Genomic DNA, 22661 nt, shown 5'->3' on the forward strand with positions numbered 1-22661 from the left:
AATTAACACCTGGGCAACATCTTTCTCTGCTGATGCAACCAGGACGGCTGCTGTCCCAGGGATGGGTTTTAACAGCGCTACAGGATGGGCCCCTTCCTGCCTTTCTGGAGCATCCCTCCCGCCCTGAATCCTGTGTTTCACACCCTCAGGATTGCTTGCTGTTTCTAATTCTGTGCCTCCCTGCATTCCCTGTTACTCCTTGTCTCTCTGATACAGCTTTCCTTCACATTCTCTTGGCCAAAACCACTTTTATCTCTCAGGACCGATGATATTTGCTGCAAATCTTTCCCCTGATTTCACAAGCAGGACACCTTCTTTGTGTCTAAGGCACTCTCACTGGAATTTTTTGTATTCCACGCCAACCGGAAACAGGAACATGGCTGTACAAGAAAATAATAAAAAAACTTAGGTTTATTGAACTTGCTTCAGCAAAGAAATGCACCAAAGGACACATGAGTCTCCTCCAGACAGCAGTGTAATAGAAGGTTCTCCAAGGGGTCTGGGCTGGAGTTAACCATAGATGGTCTTGGCAAGGATGGGTCAGAGTTTATAACCAGAAGAGTCACTGGAGGGGTCAGTGGTTTTGTCTTGGAGCATGTTCTCTGCACAAGCAGAGCCACATGTTGAACGCCACAGTTTAGTCCTGTTTTTCTGTTCAGGTGTCGTAAGAAGCTAAATTAGCGCTAACATTTTAAGTTAGTGCTAGTTGTGGTTCCTTCTCAGAACCCCCCACCCCCCATAACTTCCAGGAGAGCTGTCATCCCATTCCTGGCAAGGGGGGATGGGGCCACCTGGTTGGTTAGATCAGGTTCCTCAACCTCTGCACTGTTGACAATTTGGGCCAGATAATTCTTTGGAGAGAAGAGAGAAAGGAGCTTTCCTGCACATTGTAGGGTGTTGAGCAGCAGCCCACCTACTCATGGCCGCACCCTGAGCCTGGGGCTGAGGCCCACTTCCAGTGGTGCTGCCTTCCCAGTTGCTTGCTCTTAAGTCATTTGGGCCAGGAGGACCGTCCCAGCGGTTAGATGCCACAGTCAGTCTCTTGAGGCCTTCTGTGTCAGCAGCTGGACCCAAAGGCATAATATGAGGGTGAAAATAAACATGTTTGCCAGGCAGCAGTGACAAATGCCCTGCGGGGTGCTGATTGCAATGCCACCACTCCTTAAGATGAGTTCTTAACTTTAGCTGCTCATTAGATCATCTGGGAATCTTTGAAATATACTGATGCAGGAGACAGATGCTGGTGCAGTGCCCGGGTTGGGAACTTCCCCTGGAGGAAGGCATGGCAACCCACTCCAGTATTCTTGCCTGAAGAATCCCATGGACTGGCAGGCTACAGTCCATAGGGTCACAAAGAGTGGGACACGACTGAAGCTACTTAGCACACATGCACGCACACATACTTAACATTGTACTGGGAGGGAATAAACAATACAAAGTGGTATGTAAACAACCTCAGTAACTCACAGGAAATGCTTGAGTGAAACGGATGTTGGAATTCAGAACCTTTCACATGTAAGGAACATTATGCATGACTTTCTATTCCTGTAATGGCAGATTAGGTAATAGACTCACACCCACAGTGGGGACAACGATGAACTCACCACCGAGCCCAGCATGGTGATCAGGATCCAGGAATGACAGAGGCCCGGGAAGATGAGCCCAGGCCTGGGAGCCACTTTTTCCCCAAGTGCATTCACAGGTCTAGAGGAGGAGATTTGAGAGGCCAGCCAGTTCAGAGACCCAGCTATAGTACTCCTGAGTCCTGGGAGGTCAGCAATGGTTGCCATGGCACTCATTTGCCTGCTTTCCTGTTTCACAGCCTTATCCCTCACACTTGTTCCTGGAATCACATTCCTGAGTAAGTCACATACAAGCCTTTATCGCGGCTCCTTCAGGGCAGGTGAGACCAAGGCAGGAAGAGAGATGAGAATGTGAGAAATTGCAACGTGAGACGTCTGTGTCCTCAGAAAAGAAGAGAGAATAACAAAAACTATATTTAAAGATACAGTAAATGACTGAGGTATTTCCAAAACTGATTCAGGTGGACATCAACCCACAGATTCAAGAAGTTCTGTGGAGACCAAGCAAGACAAATAGGCTTTATTTGTGAAATGAAATACTGTGAAACCAAAGACAACTGGTGTTCTCAGACCAGAAAGGATTTGTTTGCTTGGTTTCACCCTGTTATGCAGCAGAATTCCCGAACGATGAAGGGAAAACCTCTAACTCGGGTTAGAGGTCAGCATCCTGCCTCCTCCCACCAAAGTCACCGCCTCCCGGAAGGCTTCCAGTGGGCCTGCACCTGCCTCAGCTCTCTTCATTCCAGATAGCATTTCAAAGGCCAACAAGATGCCTTCAAAATTATAAAAGTTAGATACTGATGCTCCCCTAAGCTCTCTCAGGAGGGGTCTGAGCATGGAAGTCAAGGGTGGAGTCAGACAGGCTCCATCCAAACCCAACTCCACCACCTTCCCACCTCCTCTGCCAAGTGGGGACAAGTGTCTATTCAGGAGGCGCCGTGAGGGTGAAGTGGGCTGAGTTGAGCACCTGGCAGGGCCTCCTTCAGCAGCAGAAGTGGTTTTGTTGTTTTTAACTCACATATTTATTTTTGGCCATGCTGGGTCTTCACTGCTACTCTCTGGCTTTCTCTAGTTGCAGCAAGATGGGGCTACTCTTGGTTGCAGTGCGCTGGCCTCTCTTGCAGGGTGCGGGCTCTAGGCGCTTCACTGGGTGTGTGTGGTGGTGGCATGTGGGCTTAGTTGCTCCACAGCATATGGAATCTTCCTGGGCCAGGGATCAAACCGGTGTTCCCTGCAATGGCAGGCAGAGTCTCTCAACCACTGGACCACCAGGCAAGCCCCGTGGAAGCATTTCCGTAATGACATTGGGTATCTTGAGGACTGGAGGTGAGGGCGAGTCAGTCTGGGAGGACTTGAGTTAATTGCACTCGAGTCAGGCGGAGGCAGTGGGGTGAGAATTGACACGACCACTCCTGCTCCGTACGTGCAGCCACGTGACCCGGGACCGGCACGTGTGTCCTGGTGTGCCTGCGTCACCTCGGGACCTGCCGTTAGGTCGGTGCCGTGCCGTCACAGCACAGTGGTCTCTGTCCCGCTGGTCCCTGCTCTGCCTCCACGCCATCAGTCATCCATCTCCGCTCTGCTCTCTGCTGTCGGTGGCTCCAAGTTGGGTCTTTGTCAGTCTTGACAGAAGAGGTAACGCAGGGAGCGAAGCCTGGGACTGAGCTGGGCAGGACAGTGTGCCCCACTCCGTCCCAGGCAGGCCCTGCTGGAGCTCTCTCTGAGTCCTCTTAGAGGCCAGACGCATCACACAGCCAAGGACTGTGATGCCAGCGTTGCCGAAACTTGGCCTATTTCCCAGCGCCAAGTAGAAACACGGAGATTGTGTTTTGGGTGAAGTAGAAAAGAGTAGCTTTATTGCTTTGCCAGGCAAAGCAGGGCAGAGTGGGCTAATGCCTTCAAGACCAGGTGACGACCCCCCCCCCCCGCCACCGAGGGAGTAGGGAGGCATTTATAGTGTTCAGAGGGCAGGGCAGGATCAGTTCATGGAGAGTTAGGTTGGCTGGCATCAAGGTGGAGTTTCAAGTATCATCAGCCTTCTGGTTTCAACCAGTCTAGGGTCTGTGTTCTTGGGATCTGCAGTTTTCATGCAGAGGGGATCTACTGCCTGTAAAAACAACTTAGGAATGTGTGTCAGACGTTTATCCATATCTTTCAGGGAACTGAGAATTTGGTAGTTCTGCCATCACAGCTCCCTGCCCAAGAGCTATTCTTTGCTTCTACATATTCACATTTCCCAATCGTTAACTCTTGAATCAGCCTTTTACTTCAAAAGACAAGGACACAGAGGCTTGTACATGGTTTCCCTGGGAATGACGGTCACAAGCCCCCAGGAGACCAAGATCAGGGTGGCTTCAACAGAAGGGGACACTGGGCAACTGGACTTGTTAAAAGTCGGCCTGTAACCCTCTCCCACTGCCCTGCCTGGGGCCAGAGTGCTGTGGCTGGGACTTCCCAGGCAGCCAGAGGTAGATCCAGGTCTTTCCCTGGTGAGCCACCTTCATAAATTCAGCATCCTCCCAGCCTCCTCCCCGCGCCCGGGGCTCAGGAGGGACACTGTCCCTGGGCCACCGGGCTCCAGCTCTGAGAAGCATTTCTCATCCCCACCTCTCAGGGTGCCCATTTGACGTGTCTTTCTCTGAAGCCTGCCTCTCATCCACCGAAGGAAACAACTCCTATCCATCTCTTGGCGGCAGGGGGGTGGGGAGTGCCGGGGCGGGTGGTACTGCCTGGGTGGGCTTCTGCCCCCTTGAGCTCTGTGCTCTAGATCAGCCCCCATGGCTGACAAGCGGTCTGTGTTATCCAGCCTGGTAGCTCCCAGCCATGTGGCACCTGAGCATTACTGGCTGGTGCCACCAAGGAGCTACATTTTTAGTTTAGTTTTTTTAACGTATCTAACTAGACACATGTAACTAGTGATTGGCCAGCACCAGTGGTCTAGAGACACATTAACCAAGTAACATCCTAAGATAGGTGAGTTTCCTGGAGTTGCACTTCCTCCAGGAAGACAGTGAATTTTTAAAGTTTTCTCTTTTGAGTGAATGGGTCTCTTCCAGTTTTGTTCCAAGGATTGTATTCAGCAACCAAGAATAGCAATTTTTTTTTAATCAGAAAACGTCACCACAAAAAGAAGAGAATGAACAAAATAAAGCTTTATTTGAACGGCCCTGCAGATCATTTTGAGGCCCTGGTCACTGTCCCAGTTTATAGTGAAGTCATTTCCTAAGTAGTGCCCTGCCCATAATGAACTAAGTCCATCGAAACACTACAAGTGCAGGTGTGTGGTTCTGTTAGAGCCGTGCGCTACAGCCAAGGCCACCCATCCTTGCCTGGCCACCCAGCGCTGCCACAGCAGGTGTTAAGCAACCCGATGCCCTGTGAACACCTGCAGGGCACCACCCACTGTGGGGCTCAGGGCCAGGTGGGGGCAGCCTTCCCTGTTCTCTGGGACCCAGCTCAGCAGGCCATCCTCCCCTTGATCCACAAGTGGACCCTCGTGTGCTTGGCTATAAATAGACCCTTTGCAGTCTACCAGTCCGCATCATTTTGTTAAGTCCAGAGGACTCAAGGCACATTGGCAAAGAGAAAGACTGGCTCAGAGCAGGGAGGTAGGGCAGTTTGCGGGGACCCAGTTTCAGCTGCATTAGTGAGTCCCCAGCTTCCCTGAAAAGCTCCAAGAGTGGAGCACACCAACCGGCAGCTAAGAGGATCCCAGGCCAGGGGAGGGGAATCATCCCAGACCACAGCCTGCGCAAACACACGCGACCAGAGCCCATCCCCACAGGTGCTTCTAGCAGCTAGGTTTCATCACACACAACCCAAGAGAAGTGGAAACACACCAAAAATAGATACTGTGGGCTTGAGAGGTTTCAAGATAGCTGTGTTAAGACAGAGGCACAAACATTTCCAACTTAACATTTCCAACAGGCCAAACAGTAACCCAAAGTGCACCCTCCAGCCCGCCATGCTTCCCCACGAGCGGAGGCAAAAAAGGAGCTTTTCGTAACTGTTAAGAAGAGTGTGTACAAGTAAAGCACACACAGCACGTGTGTGGGCACCATGTTTCTTCTAAAATATAAAAGTATAAAAATAAAATCTTCACCTTTTGTTTCTAGAAACATCTGGAGGAAACATGACGGCTGTTTGCTCCCAGTCCACCTGAGCGGACACAGGGGCTCCACCTTCCTGTGCTGTCAGGAGGACAGGGGGATGGACTTTTCACCAGGAAACGAGATTCGGGACAAGTGGGAGGAAGCTCGCCCTGGGCAAGGACCTGTCATGGGTCCCCGGGAGGGGAGGCAGGGACTTCAGGCTTCGCGAGGAGGGCAGCCTGGGTTCTGCTAGGGCATTTAGGAACGAGCCAACCCAGGAGCTGTGTTCTAGGAGCACACAGGGGCCTGGTTCGGGGTCTCAGCAGAGCCATCACTTGGTACCCCCCCGCTTGTCTTTGTATTCCTGGTAGGCGCTCAGGATCTCCGTGATGACACCGGGGTCCTCCAGGGTGGTGGTGTCCCCCAGGTCCTGAGCTCGGCCCGTGACGATCTTCCTCAGGAGCCTCCGCATGACTTTTCCAGACCGAGTTTTTGGAAGACGTTTCACTACCTGGCAGGAAAGGCGCAGCATTAGCGTTTGGGTGGTGCTCAGACTCCCAGCCAGTGTCCAGCTGTACTGAGATGAGGGTGTCCTGGAGGAAGACACCCCTCCCCAAGGACCCAATAGGAATGGCTGAGGTGCAGCACCGCCCAGAGAGCGGCGGGGCTGCGGCCTCTGGTTTTATTCTCCAAGCATGCATCCTAAGTCACTTCAGTCGTGTTCGACTCTTTGCAACCCCATGGACTGTAGCCCACCAGGCTCCTCTGTCCATGGGATTCTCCAGGCAAGAATATTGGAGGGGGTTGCTGTGCCCTTCTCCAGGGGATCTTCCCGACTTGGGAATCGAACCTGCATCTTTTACATCTCCTGCATTGGCACATGGGTTCTTTATCACTAGCTCCACCTGAGAAGCCCTTGTTCTCCTCCATCTGGATCTAAAGCTGAAATCATCCATTGCCAGGGCGTCAGCTGAACCTCCACCATGGAGGCTGTACCCATACCTGGTGGAGCTCACTGCCGACACCCATTTCTCCCACCAGTTAAGCTAGGAGGGCTCTCAGGTGACAGCAGAACCAGGTGTTCGAGGGGCACCTTGTCTCCTCCCCTGGCTGGGACCATAGTTGGCTTTTCTAACATAAGAAGAAGGAGCTGCTTGAGAGGAAAATGTCGTCTTGCTCAGTGTTTGAAACTTAGCGTTTGGCATTATCCAACCACAGGCATTCAATGTCAAGGCAATACATGAAGGGCTGCATTTAGGGCCTATAACAGTGGCCGGTACTTAGAAAGAAACTTGTTCACCGACGGGGAGTTCAGATGAAGCTCTGGTCACCAGGCCAACAGTGTGACTCGTACGGCACCAAGTGAGGCTGGGCCCTCCTGCCTCAGAGGCCTAACTCCCAGCGAAAGAAGGTTGTGGGCTGGTGTTGAACGAAGGATTGAAAAGCCAGTGGGGCTGAGAAGGTGGCCCAGTCCTTCCCCAAAACCCACCCCAGGAAAGGCTCCCAGGCAGACTCGGTCAGCATCTCCCCATGAGCCCAGGGACCTCTGGTCCACAGGAGACCCAGGCCTCCCTGTTTACAATCCCTGACTCTCTGTAGCCCAGCCAGGCCTAAGTGCCCAGGCGCTGTCCCCACTGATACTATGTCTCCTCCCCCACTCCAAGGATGCAGCAGCCACCCCCTCGCCCACCTCCTGCTGCCACCCTGTCAATGGTGGGAAGTGGAAAGGAGGCTGAATAGCAGCAGCTCGGTGGCCCCTGAGGAGCAGCCACTCACCAGGACCTGATCGGGCACTGCGTACTTGGCGATCTTGTCGGCCACCACCGACCGGAGCTCCTTCACCACCACGTCCACATCACCCGCGTCATCTTTCAACACAACGAAGGCAAAGGCGGCTGGAAGGAGAGCAGAGAGGTTCAGACCACAAACCACCTCCCGGGGCAGCGTGTTTCACACAATCGCCATTAAGTCCAAACGGGTTTTAGATCAGAGGCCGGTGCACCCATGGCAACTGGTCCTTGTAGCTGCCCTCCTGAAGGTGCATTTCCATTTTCATTCAAGGTGGAAGTGACTCCAGCGGCTCCTCTGAGTGCCCCGGGGTGGCGGACATGTGTGGAGAGAGAGACCCTGGAGCCATGACTCACCTCTGTCCTTACGCCTGTGACACATAGGCTGTCAGAGAGTCACTTTCCACCATGTGTGCCAGGCGAGGAATCACTCCCTGGGTACTAGTCTGTGGACCTGTGTCCAGCCTGTGGGCACCAGACCCGTAGCTATTTAAATGCAACTTCAGTGTAAAATGCAGCTGGGAGCCACTGTGCAGACAGCACAGATGAATGGCTTGGTCGCAGGAAGCTCTATTGGGCTGCGCTGGTCAACCAATAGTTTAGCATAAACACCAGGTTTTGTTTTCAGTACTCCAGCGAGGATCAGAGGGGCTCCCAGGGGTCTCCTTAACTACGATGTCACATACGGACCCAACTCCATTTCTGTCCGTGTGAGCGGTCACTGTCCCAGCGCCACTTTGGACAGTCTGACCTGCACTGCCCCCTCCCACCGCAGCTCCCTTCACATGCAGCCTCCATATTGCTTGCTGGCCTGCCTGTGCCTGCCCCGAGCCCACGCCTGATCAAGGTGCCCACGAACCCCACTGAGCCAATCCAGCTGCCTCTCCCCTCTCCCCAGTCCCCTCCAGCATGAGAGCCCACAGGGCAGGGACTTAGGTCACTCACTAGGTCTGCATCCTAATCACATGAGACCTGGGGGGCTCCCCTCCGTCAGGTCAAGTGCAGAGAGAGTGGGGAAAAATACACACCCACAGTTTTTGTTGTTCATGTTTTACAAGTGGACAAATGCTCAAATGTGTTAGAAATCAGGAAAATGCACATAACCATAGCCGATACACAAATTCTCTCCCAGAGCCTGGCAGGAGGCAGGGGAAGCTGGTGGAACGTGGCATGGCCCAAGGGCCCTGAGACACACACGCAAGGACTTGTCCTGTCTCATCCCCTCAACCCGACACCCCCCACCTTGAGTCTCAGCCAGTTGACAAGGGCAACAGCCTCATGGGTGTGTCCTTCCATGGTAACTGAAAACGCTTTTTTAAAGCACTTAATAAGTGTTGAGTTTTCCTAAAGGTTGGCTTAGAGACACTGAGTAACTAATAGAAGAACAGCACTAAGACATGGCCGGGAAGCTGGAGACACTGGGACCCCAGGAAGAAGTGTGCCTGGGCTGCTCCAGGCAGAGAGCTCCGTCTATCCTGAAGAGCAACACGGACAGTCGGTCAAGCCAGGCCAGTGTGGCCACTGCCTGCCTGGCATTACAGCGCTCAGATGAGCCTGCTCCTTCCCAGACCCACCGCTTAGAATCCGGCAGGCTTTGAAACAAAGTGGGTCAGTGAGGATCAGTCCTGTCACCGGCTCTGCATTTCCCTGGCCCATCTCTGTGCAGGGGAACCCAGGTCAGACTCCCCCAGAGAGAGTCCGGGCCGTCGAGGCGCGCAACCTGCGGGCAGCGAGGGGCACGTGCACACATATCCCTAGCAGGGTGGCCAGGGGGGCCTGTGGACGGAGAGGAAGCTCCCCCGTCGGCTGGGCCAACAGGTCAGGACTGCTCACCGCGAGTGAGTGTCCCCCAAAGACGCGGAGCTGCAGCGGTGCAGAATCCGGACTTTTTTCTACCATTGGTGCTGTTCCGCCCCCTCCCCCAAACCTCTGCTTGAGGCAAGGGTGAGCCAGCAGCCTGACCCCAGGGAAAGCCCTGGCCCCGCCCATGAGTCCGCGCCTCCTTGAGGCCCCGCCCCCAGGGCCGGAGGGTGGGGGACGCACCTTCTCCCTTGATGTCGTGCGGGTAGCCAATGACAGCGGTCTCAGGCACTGCGGGGTGGTCAGCCTGGGCAGGACAGAACACTCAAAGGTGAGGCACTGACTCGGACTCAGCCCCCAGACCAGCGGCGGCCGTGCTCACCATGGCGTCCTCGATCTCAGCCGTCCCCAGCCGGTGGCCACTGATGTTGATAACGTCGTCCATGCGCCCAGTGATCTCGTAGTAGCCCTCCTCTGTTCGGTAAGCCCCGTCTCCCGTGAAGTAGTAGCCTGCACCACAGCGTGGGAGTCGGCCCCAGCTCCTGGCCAGGACCGGTAGGGCTCCCGTCGTTCCACGAGGGACCCCCTGAACGGGAGGAAGTGCTGAACCCCCCCCAACAGACCGCCGCCCGGAGACACCCCCCAGGTGCTGCCTGGCTGGTGCCAGTAAAGGGCAGAGCGGCTCCCAGACGGCTGGAGGCTGAACCTGGAAGTAGGAGCTGCAAGGAGCCCATTCCAGCTTCCCCAGTAGTGTCTCTGACGGGCTTGCCACTGCTGGACATCAGTTCCCACGGGCACACATGTTTGCGAACTTCCGCCCAACCACATTACACAAGTCAGGAGGACAATAACAGGGGGACAGGGAAGGCCTGGGGCCACCACCGTCATTGCCAGGGTGGCATCCTTGTGCTTCTCCTGGGAGCCCACAGCCTGAGCCCCCAGGAGGACCCCAAGTGGGGCCACTTCCGGCTCAGAGGGAAGGAAAACAGGGACAGTTCACATAACCCCCGGCCCCTCGGAAACAGTTCTGAGACTGTCCAGCAGCAGCAGCAGGGAAAGGCTCACCAGGGTAGGCCTTGAAGTAGGCGTCCAGGAATCGCTGGTGGTCTCCATAGATGGTCCGGGCCATGCCCGGCCAGGCCTGGGACAGGCACAGAGCCCCAGACACATCTCCGCCCTCCAGGATGTTTCCCTGCAGACCCAGGAGACAGGGAGACAGAAGGAGTGACCATCTCCTGTTCTCCAAAATGCCGGGCCCAAGGCAGGAACAGGACAGGCACACCAGAGGGGCTTTCCCCTCTAAGAGGAGACCCTGTGGTGGGAGCCTCGTGAGGGGGAGAGGGCAGCGGAGGCCAGGGAGGCAGGACAAGCAGTGGGGCTGGGCAGAGTGCGTGGACGGGGTGATTCACCTTCTCATCCATGAGAACAGGAACAATGCCGAACAGGGGCCTCATGGCCATGCAGGGCAGGATCTCTGCCCCCTCCTCTGAGGGCCGCGGAGAGATGCAGATGCCCCCCGTTTCTGCAGGGGATAAGAAGAAACGCTGGTGGGCCTGGGGCTACTGACACGTGCATCCAGACCACATGGGCACTGGGTCGGCACACAAGGGTGCACTCCAGGGGGGGGAGCACCTGCCATCCGGGGCAAGGAAATGGCCCTGGTGACAAAAGGACCTCTGTCTGAGGAGAAACCAGGCTGGAGTGCTGGTCCTTCCACTGTGGAAACCAGGGCACACCAGGGGCAGCCCCAGGAGCTGAGGGCCCCACCTGTGTCATGGGGACATGGGGACAGCGGAAAGGAGGACAGAGGGAAGGAAGTGCTCAGGGCAAGGACCCCAGACCGGGAGAAGAGCGGCCCCGGGTTCTGCCCCTGGGCATTTCTCTGGATCCATCAGCCTGCAGGGGAAGGCCCACCGGGGCTCTGCTTCAGGGAACACCCAGGGCCTTTCTGAACCATGAGGCCTGCACCACTGGGAACATCTCTTTCTGGCTTCTTGAAGGATGAGACTTCAGCCACTTCAGTGGGGGTCTCTTGGCCCCCAAATCCTGATAAGGCAGACACCCCAGAGGAGAGGGGCAATTCAAAGCAAAACAATGGAAATAAAACTTCTTTTCCCACTAACATCTAATCCTAGACTCAAGGTCCCTTAAACGGCAGACCCCAGGCTGGGCTGTGCCAGGGTCAGGAGGTGGGCCGCCATAAACAGGACCCTTGTGGGCTCCTGTGTCTCCCCCTCCACGCCCACCCAAGCCCCACCTTACAGACGAGGAAAGGAGGCCTGGGGAAGCCTTCATACCCACGTGTCAGAGCTGCAGAGCAGCAGCAGCCCCGAGCTCCTCTCCCCAAATGCCAGGCAACCGTGGGGCTGAGCCTCCCCCCACGGACAGGCTCACCTGTCTGCCACCAGGTGTCTACCAGCGTGCACCGGCCGTCCCCCACCACCCTGTGCAGCCACTCCCAGGCCTCGTGATTGATCGGCTCTCCCACTGCAACCACACGAGACAGAAGTGTTAAGAGACTCAACAGGGCTGGAACCAAAGGAGCGAATTTCATGAGGAAAACAGCTCTGTTAGTGGTCCTGAAAGGCACACGGGAGACTTGAGAAAGCAGTGACATCATCCTATTTATGGCCATTGAAGAATAAAAATGACAGTGAGATACTTTCACCAGCAGAGGGTCAAAAACTAAGAGGCTGGCAAGAGTGTGGAGGAAACAGCAGCACATACACCACCTGAGTACAGCTTGGGAGCGATGCAGGTGTTTCTGTTCCTGTTTGTTTATGGTCATCCCAACTGGGGATCGAATCCATGCCCCTGCAGTGGAGGCTCAGAGTCCTAACTATAGGACTGCTAGGGAAGTCCCTCTCTTCCTGTTTAGAAATGACACTCCTGCTGCAACTACTTTAGGCGCGTGCTGCTGGCAAAACCCAGTAAAGCCACACACACTAGTTCTGTGATGAGAAGGCCACTCCCAGCACCCAGCCCCAGAAGGAGACACGGACGAGGGTGTTCCTGCAGCCTGGAGCTAAAAAGGGTCCGTGGAGCAGAGAATGGCAAAGTGAATCATGGTGCTTTCCTGATGGAGCAGCACCAGCCAAAGCACGGAGCCGTCGTCCCAGCGCAGGAGCCGCCATGCTGATCACCCCTCTGCCGGGGTGGCCACATGTCGAGGTACAGGGAAGTCGTTCTGGTTCACATGCCATTTAACTTGGACTTAGGCTGATGACAACAGCCTGTCAAACAGACCCTATAATCTGCCTTAGTCATTAAAGAAAAGGGAAAAGGGCACACCGACCAAAAGTTTAGGAGATAGAGATAAATGCCCCCTGCCTGGAATGCCGACGCTGGGTCTCCTTTGATGATAAGACTCTTCTCCCAGGGCCACGGCTGTACTGACTCTCTGTGTACGTGCTGATGGGCTTCTTCGGAACCTTGAAGGCATGTATCCCTGACTTGTTTGATGTACTTTTTTCTGATAAGACACAGAATTGCTAAAAACCATACTTCTCTGGAACAGCTCCTCAGAGCTATCCTCCTCAGCTTGGCTTGAATAAACTCTCTTCTATTCTTATTAGTCGCTCGCCAAGAGTCAGACATGACTGAGCAACTAAACAACAATTTTTATTATACACTGGTTACTGATTATTTTCCTCAACAATACCCTGGTCTCAGAACACCCCACAGGGCCCTGCTGTTGGTACTGGTCATGCAGCTGAGCTGCCCCCTGTTACAGAGGCCCGGCTAGCCTGTGAGGGCTCCCTGGAGCAGGGGGTTTCGGCACACTCCTGGTCCCAGAGAGTGGCTCTGGTCACGGGCTTTAGGGAGTGAGGCCCACAGGAGTCTGCCAGGCCTGGGGGACACACAGACCCTCAAGCAGCATCTCCCTCATTACCTGGTCCTGCTTCCTTAGCAACTCAATCCCCTAAGGGAGACAGGCCTAAAACCTTCCCCCTCCCAGGACCACCTCAACTCAAAGTCACCTAGGTCACCTTTCCAAACTGCCCTCATGTGACCTGGCGACATGGATCCAAATTATCATACAAGTGAAGGTAACCTCTGATCTCGAAACACCGTCCCTGCCTGGAGACACGCACCCAAGGGCAGAATGGCACAGATGCCAGTGCTGGGAACACAGCGGGTAAAATCCCGGGCAGCTGTGGGAAACTAGCCCAGGCCTGACCTTCCCACACTGCTGAGTTTTCATAATGAAGACGGAGCACAGACAAGGTCGCAGTGCTGAGCTCCAGTCCCTCCACGGCTGTGGGCTCCGGGAAAGGGCTTCCAGGGAGGACATCTGCTTTCTACTGGCTGTGGCCACGTCAAGTGGACTCAGCGCAGACCCGGCCATTGTGATGAAGCATCGAGAAGCCTGCGGGGCTCTGACACACACGTGCCTGCAGCTGCTCACCTGAGCCCAGGGTCCGCAGAGAGGAGCGGTCGTACTTCTTCACCCAGGAGTCCTCGAACTTCAGCAGCAGCCGGTAGGCCGTCGGAGCGCCATAGAACTGATTGATCTTCAGCCTCTGCACCGTCTCCCAGTACCGACCTATGAGAGGCCCCAGGTCATGTCACCTCCATGAGCCTCACTCAGAGGTGACCCATGTTACCATGTGCTGGATGTATGCAAACACCTACAGTGTCCACAAAATCCACTCTGCACCACTGCTGGAATGGGAGGGGCTCCCTGAGCACCACCTCCGCACACCCCACATGGGGGACTGGAGCCATTGCCTGGCCCTAGGCACTGACAGCCCATGTCCTGACCCAGGTGACACAGCAAGGAAGCGGTCAAAGGGGTGTTACAGTGAGGTAGCACCAATGCAGAACCCACATCCAGGAGGACATAAATGGCCTCCAGAGGTGACCAGTGCTCCCTGGAGCAGCGGTGACACACAGGACACACAGGCCCTATCACCCTCAACTCACTGAGGCCACCTGAGACACGCCTCCCATCCCTAGCCAGGCCCCCTGCATGTCTTCCAGAAGCACAGCTGGCCTCTGCAGGAGGCTGGAGAGGACCCAGGCAAGGGACCAAAGTTCTGGGCACGGAGCCATCATCGCCATGGACCACCTGGGCAAAAGCCTCGGCACAACTTCCAACATCCGGTCACATTTGAACAGATGCTGGAGGACGCGGTGGCACGAGGGAGGGAGATGCCAGGAGAGCAAGACGGGGGTCCTCAAAAGGATGTCACTCCATGGCAGCGGCTCCAGGTCACACTGCCCGAATGGCCCTAAGGACAGGCAGCAGGGGACCCAGGAGGCTTGCCACTGGCCTGGGCTTCGAGGAAGAGCAGGATCCGGTCAGGTGGCCGCAGAGGTGAGAGGGACGTTAAGAGTGGGTGGTCTCTTGAAGCCTTCAGAGGTCAGACCCTCTCCACTGCTCATATGACCCCTCTGCACACCTGGCCCAGACCCGGCAGCTTTGTCACCGGGACCCTCTACCACTCGCCCCACACCCCCCAACCTCTGCTCCTTCTTCTGGCCCCTTCTGCAGCCCGCACCCGCATTGGGGTAAACTGGAGTGCTCTCAAAAAGAACGCTGGTCGCTCCGTTGCAGAGGGGCCCGTACACCACATAGCTGTGTCCTGTGATCCAGCCGACATCAGCCACGCAGCCGAAGACGTCACCTGGCCGGTAGTCAAACACAAGCTGCAGAGACAGGGGAGGGACTATCAGGAGCCTGGCACCAGTTCCTGCACGTCACTGGGTGTGTTCTGTCACCGAGCCCAGCTATTCCCACGGCCCCCGAGAGCAGCAGTGAGGGCAGAGCAGCCACGGCAGTGAGGAGACAGGTCACTGGGGACAGCAGAGGGAGCCAGGCCCCAGAGGGGACACTCCGGGAGTCCAGCACAAAGCCCACCCGCATGCCAGGAGTCACCCAGCACTGGTCCTGAGGTGGGGTTGTGGGGGCCGGAAGTCAGGGCCTTGGGGGAACTACAGAAGACTGTGTCCTAACACAGATGGTAGCCACACGTGTACCCACAGGTGAACTCCATCCAGTCCTATGTCTAAAATAAGGGCACCTCTGCCTTTAGTAGTTTAGTCGCTAAGTCATATCTGACTCTTGCAACCCCATGGACTGTAGCCCACCAGGCTCCTTTGTCCTTGGAATTTCCCAAGCAAGATTACTGGAGTGGCTTGCCATTTTCTTCTACATTAAGTTACGCCATAATTTTTTTTAATCTTTTAAAAAGAGCAAAACAAAAGCCAAATCGACCAAGAAACACATCAAGCATCATCAGCTTCTAAGAGCGTGAGACATAGCCATCTCCTTATTCTTGCAAAAGGGTCAAACCTGAGCCTGACTCAGTCTGCAGGTCCAACTGCCCATTTGTAGGAGACAAAGAGATAGAGGGACACAGGGCCGGGTGCTATGACTGACAATGTTTAAGGTGATCAAGAGATGGAGGAAAATCCACCAGTTAAACATGGCTTACCCACAACTATCAGTGTGCGGGAGATAGTGAAGGAGTCTATGGGGTCACAAAGTTGGACGCAGCTGAGTAACTGAACAACAATCAGTGGGCAACAGTAAGCTACAGTATCTAGGGATGCACGTTAGGGTGACAAAACTAGGAAAACAGGGCAGGAACACTATAAAACCCAGGATACATGTTGAGGGGCAAGGGGGGACTGTGATCAGATGGGCCATGAAGGGGCTTTTGTGTCAAGCGGAGATACTCCGGTTTTTGACTGAAGTGGGTTTGTTGAGCAGTCATTTGTGAAATCACACATTTCATTTCTATGGTTTTCTATATCTGTGTTTTTGTTTTATTTATTTAGCTGGGCCGAGTGTTAGTTGTGGCACACAGGATCTTCAGCCTTCACTGCAGGATCTTTAGCTGCAGCATACAGGATCTCGTTCCCTGACCAGGGATTGAATCTGGACCCCTTACATTGGGAGTGTGGAGTGTGGACCGCTGGACCACCAGAGAAGTCCCTGTGTCTGTGTTCTCTTTTGTGGTAAAGGTGTTTTTTAACCTTTGGACGAGTGGTCCCATCTGCTGCTGCCACAGACACACCCTGAGGTTCCCCAGCAGTTCCCAGACAGCACAGTGGTCCCGAGTTGGCCGGGACCCTGAGGAGCTGTGAGCAGAGGCTGAGTCTCAAGGAAACAGCACTCCTGCTCCACCAGTGAAGCAGGACATCCACAGCCCAAAGCCCACAGCATCCTGGGACTGAGAGGGTTTTAATACAATGCATACCCACTGTGCCACGTCTTTCAAGAGACTGGTGTTCTCTCTCCTTGCTGTTCTTGGAAGGAGAGCAGGTGCCCGGGACCAGCCAGGCACCCCAGCATAACCACTCACATCCCTGAAGCCTGCTCATGTCCCAAACACCCCTGCAGACTCAATTGCCCTTTCCCTGAAGAAACCAACAGTCCTAACACCTTCAGCACATGCACAGACACACACAGATGTGCACACTCACAAACACACGCTTACGTACAAAAGGCTGAAAGTTTCTATTCCTAATGTTTTAAAATGCCCTCACTGTATTGAAGAGAAATTCAAAAGATGGTCCTGCCCTTGCATCCCCATTGCTTCTGCTCATGCAGACAGTGCCCTGCTAACGCTGGAAAACAAATGAAGACTATTTCACCACATTGACAGCTTCCCTAATGCTGTGTGTGTCTTAGTCATGTTCATGCTCAGTTGTGTCCAACTCTTTGTGACTCCATAGACTTGCCCACCACACTCCTCTGTCCATGAAATGCTCCAGGCAAGAATAGTGAAGTGGGTTACCATTCCCCTCTCCAGGGGGATCTTCCCAAGAATTAAACCCAGGTCTCCCGCATTCAGATTCTTTTCCATCTGAGCCACCAAGGAAGCCCTAATGCTAATTTTGTTAGCATTAGGGAAATAGGGAAACACTTTGACCCATTCTTCGACTTCCTTAGTGTTCAGTCTCAGTAGTTACATTTTCCAGTGATCTGACTTACCCAATGTTTCAGTCTTTGCAACATGCCTACCCAGAGCTGAGCAAGGGACTTTCAGACAAGAACGGTTCTGTGATGATCACAGTCACCCAGCAGCCAGAAGACAGGGGCTTTAACATGGATAGTGTCAAGCATAATACCTCGTCTGCCTGGCCTGGTTCTAGCCATTATCTGTCTTTCTGCCTCACTTCTACATCCTCAGTGCTGCCCACAAGTAGCCAACACTCACAGGCCGCATCTCTGCCTCCCATCACTGGCTCCTAGTCCACACTCATCCATAAGGTCCGCCTCCAAGTGACTGACCTGGCTGATCAGCATAGCCCGCCTCCAACCCCGCCAGTGACTGAGAGCACAGGGCCCTGGCCCTCAGCCAGTCTGTGGGTGCTCTCAGCGTCCAAGCTTTGCTTGGATGGACCTGGGCTTCCGGGTCACCTGGCCAGTCTGCTCCACTGCTGCTCACGCTGGTAGGGGCTGAGTTCTGCCTCTGGCCAGAAAAAGTCAGGTCCACAGACAGTATCCTGAGACCCCATCCCTGACCCCTTGGGAGGCGTCAGCTCCTCCCCAAGGCAATCAGGGATGCGCAGTAACCAGAACCCCCCACCCACCCACTCATATTTAAATGAGTGCTGATTTTTAAATGCATTTACTGGAATAAAGCTGTTCCAGATCATTTGCTTCATAATCCTTAAAGGATGGCCCCCTGGATGTAATCTCCATGCACTAAATTTAAGTCTCCTCATAAAAACAAATCTTTTAAAATATTTTTCCTTTTAAATTGAGGCCCCAGTAAGCAGAGCCTAGAGGCCACAGCACTTTAGAGGCCCATGAAAATGTTTTATTTAAAATCAGACCCAAGAGATCTCTTAAAATAGAAGAAAGCATTTTAACAAATAACAGCAATGTACTCGTCCTTACACCAACGCAGTCATATGGGAGAAGGGCCCGCTGGAGTGTCTGGGGCACCCAGTGCCGGAAAGCAGCCGTGCCAGCAGCAGGGCAGACCCCACAAAGGCTCAGCACACATGTGATGGGCTGAGGACAAGCAGGAGACACGCGTGCAGGACCCAAGCCCTTCTGACAGGCACAGACACTGCCCTGCAAGCCCACCCCTGCAACCACACTGGTGCCAGGACTCCTGGCTTTGCTCTTGAACACAGCAGCAGTTGTGGCCCCCCCAGTCCAGCCTCCCCTCGCCCCTCCCCCGGATGTCCCCAGGGTGGTGCCTTACCCGGTGCGTCACGGCAGCATACAGCAGGTAGCCCGCCTGGGTGTGGACGAGCCCCTTGGGCTTCCCAGTGCTCCCCGAGGTATACAGTAGGAAGAGTGTGTCCTCACTGCCCATGCTCTCCGGGGCACACACCGGCTCCTCCTTGGCCATCTCCTGTGAGGGAGAGGATAAGATGGCCCATTGAGGATAGAAGCTTCGCCCCCCACCCAACCTCCCAGAGACCTCCTCTCCCCAACGGCCACAGGACTTGGGAGACCAGGCTCGGAGTTCACCTTATCTAGCCTGCCCTAGTTAATGCCAAATAAAAGGATGGATCCAATCATTTCGTTATGTGAAGTGTTTCCCTCTGTTTGTGGACTTTTGAGTTCCATCTTCCCCACCAGGATGGAAGCCCATCAGATAACACAGAGGAAAGAGCACCTCTGGGGGACCCAGATTGAGAACCACACTCTGATAAGACCCAGTTAATCCAATGACAACCTCTTCTGCTCAAACTATACAAAAAAAGATAGACTCACCTGCTCAAGGGAAACGTCCAGATCCCCCATGTGGACCTTGTTGTCTGTCCTGTGAGCCACCAGGACGTGCTGGACAGATGGGCAGACCTTTATGGCTTCATCCACGATCTTCTTCAGCTGCACTACACGCCCTCCCCGGAGTCCTTGGTTGAAGGTAATAACCACCTTGCACTGGGCTATCGGAGTCAAATCCAGGAATTTCTGGTCAGTTTCCTCCCCACTCTCTCACAACCCAGACCACCACACACCCTAGGCCTAAGGGTATGATGGAGGAAGTCCATCCTTGAGCAGAAGAGTCCACACAGAAACGTGACGTTCTGTCTGCTTTGGGAACATCATGCTCAGAACCTGGGAGGAGTGGGTATAATGGAGAGGAACCACCGGTAGCTCAACTCTTCTAGATTCCCGCTCCCACCTGCTCTGGGGGGACCCTCCACCACCCACCCTCCACCCACCACACCCCAACCCAGAATAAACTGAAAGGATCAGGGCTAAGGTGGGCTACTACACCACTGGCCCCTGAGGAAGTGCCTGAAACAAACATCCAGCTGCCCTGCTGACGACCACACACGGCCCTCAACCTGTGATGTGGGCACAGAGGCCTGATTCGGAGCCATGGGCAGAGGTGCCAGGGAACCACCCCACCCAGCCGTCTCTTACCCCTCGGGGGTCATGCTGATGCATGGGGCCCCATCGCCTTGGGGATTCCCGTGCGGTCTGAGACCTGGGCACCCACGGGGGCAGCTCCCTGGCCTCACACCTTACAGACCACAGTGCCTCCCAGGACCCCCTCCCCAGTGAACTGCCTGTACTTGAACGGTCACTCCAGGACCAGCTCCTAGGGCCCTGCCTGAGGCACTAGTCTCCCTCAGCTTTGCGGTCTGAGACGCTCTTTCGAAAGGCATGCTCACAGCCTCTCTTCCTCCCAAGCAAGAACCCTGGAGATGGCACAGCCCTGCCAGCCACCTGAGACAGGTGGACAGAGCCTGGCTGAGACTCTCCAGGCTTGTCTCCCTGGGCTGGGACTGTCCAGGGAAGCTTCACATCGGGCAGGAAGGGAGATGGGCCAGCAGGGGGAAAAGGACCCCCTCAACTGTATGTGAGGCAGGATGCGCAGGATCCCCTGGAGGAGACAGCAGCCCCTGCCCATCCTGGGTGCTGGGACCCCAGCCTCCGTGATGCAGGCCTTACTCCTGGTGCCCACCTGTGCGAGGCCTCCCTGCCCGAGCGGTCCTCCAGGACTGGAACCTCTAGGCCCTGGCAGGCCCAGTCCCTAGGAGGTGCTTGGGGAGCCTCCACTCCCTGAGGCCCCTGAGGACAGGCAGCAGGGCTGTGGCAAGTGCGTCAGCACAGGCAGGACCACAGACACTTTGTCTGTGGGAATTTGCTTTCACCCTAGTTTTTTTTTTTTTACCAGATCTCAGCATCTGTATTTGTCTTTGTTTGTTTTAATATTTAGTTATTTTCGACTATGCTGGGTCCTCGTTGCTGTGTATGGGCTTTCTCTAGTTGCAGTGAGCAGAGGCTACTCTCGAGTTGCCGTGTATGGGCTTCTCATTGCAGTGGCTTCTCTTGTTGCAGAGCACGGCTCTTGGACATGAGGGCTTCTTGAATTGCTGCTTGCGGGCTCAGTGATTGTGGCATATAAGGTTAGTTGCCCTGTGGCATGTGGAATCTTCTGGGACCAGGGATCGAACCCATGTCCCCAGCATTGGCAGACAGATTCCCAACCACTGGACCACCAGAGGAGTCCTATATTTGTTTTTAATTGCTCCCATGGCCAATTACCGGAAATTTAGTGTCTCAGAACACCTACTTTTTTTTTTTTTTAGCTCATGGTTTGTAGCCTGGGTGAGCTCAGCAGGGTTCTCTGCTTAGAGTTTCACAGCCAGTATCAAGGGGTCAGGGGTTGGGGATCTCACCTGAAGCTCAGGGGAGAATCTGCTTCCAGGCTGTTCAGGGTGTTGGCAGAACTTAGTTCCATGTGACTGCAGAACTGAGGCCCCCACCTTGCTGACGGTCAGTCAGGGGTCATCCTCAACTTTTAGAGCCACTACACTCCCCCGGTGCAACACCTCCTTATCCTCAAAGCCAGCAAAGGCAGGTCAAGTCCTTGCCCCACTTTGACTCTCTCTGACCTTCCTCTCTGCCACAGCTTCAGCCAAAGAGAGTTCTCTGTTTTTAAGGACTTAGGTGGTTAGATTGGGACAACCTGCATCATCCCCCATCTTAGCACCCCATCACACCTGCAGAGGCCATCTGCCACGGAAGGGACGTATTCACAGCTACTGGGGATTTGGGCACTGGCAATCGCTCGGGCCACTATTCTGCCCCCATAGCCTTTGCTATGAGGGAGTCTACATCAATCATGTGCAAGGCCACATGAAGAGGAAGAGACCCCTGGCCACCCCCAACCATTCAAGCCAACCCAGCTGATATCCCAGATACCACAGAGCATGGTGAAGCCACTCCCACTATACCCACTTGACTCCTGCCCCACAGAATCATAAAATATAATAAGAAAATATACTTATTTTAAGTACTAACTTTTGGAGTAGCTTCTAATACAGCAACAGATAACCAAAATACTACCCTCACTGACCCAAGAGAACACAGACACTTGTCCCAGCAGGGTCTTATCCTCAGGAAACTGACACCTGAATGGAGGTGTAGGGTATTGGGGAAGAGTTGCTTAATGGCAAAGTTCTGGAGAAAAGCTATAGGAGTTTTCCCTACTGAGCTTCTTGGAGCTGACTGGGCCCTGCCTTCCCATGGCCTGGCTGTTTAGGATTCTCGAGGTCTAGGAGTTGCCCTGCATCCAGTTACCAATTCCCAATTCCCCAGAATCAGTTGCTTTTGCTTATTTCAGAGAATCTTAACAAAAACATTTGGTAACTATGACCACATCAGCAAGACAGAAAAGGAGCAGCCTAATGTAATGTTAAAAGCATCAGTATGATGCCTGGGTTCAAACCCTGGGTCTGTCACTAAGCAGCAGTATGATCCTGGGCAAGTCACTTCACTTTTCTGTGCCTCGGTCCCCAGGACCAGATGGCTTCACTGGTGAATTCTACCAAATAAAAATAAATTAACATCAATCTTTCTCAAACTCGTCCTAAAAATTGCAGAGGTAGAAATGTTTTCTCACTCATTCTATGTGGCCAGCATTACCCTGATACCAAAATCAAACAAACACATCACAAGAAAAGAAAACTACAGACCAATATCCCTTACAAACACTGATGCAAAAATTCTCAACCAAATGCTAACAAACTGTATCCAGTAGTATAGCAATAAGGTTATACATCATGACTAAGAGGGATTTATTCCTGGAATGCAAGGATGGTTCAACATACGAAAATCAAGGATAGATACATATCAGTGGAGCATAATAGAGAACTCAGAGCCCTCAAATATACAGTCAAGTTAGTTTTGACAAGGGTGCCAAGCCCATTCAATGTGGGAAGAATGGTTTCTTCAACAAAGGATGCTGGTATTGCTGGATATGCACAGATTTAAAAAAATGAAGTTGGACCCTTACTTCCCACCATATACAAAAATTAACTCAAAATGCATCAAAGACCTAAATGAAAAAGCTAAAACTATTAAAACACTCATAGAAGAAAACACAGAGACAAATCTCCATAACATTGTATTCAGCAACTGAATCTTAAATAATACACCAGAAACACAAACAACAAAAGGAAATAGA

The 22661-nt window shown here is 53.8% G+C and overlaps 1 protein-coding gene across 1 annotated transcript in view; it reads right to left on the minus strand.

The window, feature by feature from the left end:
- Nucleotides 1-4713: 4713 nt before the first annotated feature.
- The window catches only part of ACSS1 (acyl-CoA synthetase short chain family member 1), a 43455-nt gene continuing 25507 nt past the window's right edge, over nucleotides 4714-22661 (minus strand). Inside the window, exons 4-14 of the mRNA XM_043882704.1 lie at nucleotides 18950-19125; nucleotides 18432-18584; nucleotides 14766-14913; nucleotides 13670-13807; nucleotides 11656-11748; nucleotides 10671-10783; nucleotides 10327-10453; nucleotides 9644-9771; nucleotides 9505-9568; nucleotides 7451-7569; nucleotides 4714-6185 (exon numbers count right to left, since the gene is read on the minus strand). Coding sequence (XP_043738639.1) covers nucleotides 6006-6185; nucleotides 7451-7569; nucleotides 9505-9568; nucleotides 9644-9771; nucleotides 10327-10453; nucleotides 10671-10783; nucleotides 11656-11748; nucleotides 13670-13807; nucleotides 14766-14913; nucleotides 18432-18584; nucleotides 18950-19125 — 1439 coding nt within the window. The 3' untranslated portion in view covers nucleotides 4714-6005. The remainder of the gene's footprint in view (nucleotides 6186-7450; nucleotides 7570-9504; nucleotides 9569-9643; nucleotides 9772-10326; nucleotides 10454-10670; nucleotides 10784-11655; nucleotides 11749-13669; nucleotides 13808-14765; nucleotides 14914-18431; nucleotides 18585-18949; nucleotides 19126-22661) is intronic.

Source organism: Cervus elaphus, chromosome 23 (genome assembly GCF_910594005.1).
Source record: "Cervus elaphus chromosome 23, mCerEla1.1, whole genome shotgun sequence".
In the NCBI taxonomy this organism is placed as follows: domain Eukaryota; kingdom Metazoa; phylum Chordata; class Mammalia; order Artiodactyla; family Cervidae; genus Cervus; species Cervus elaphus.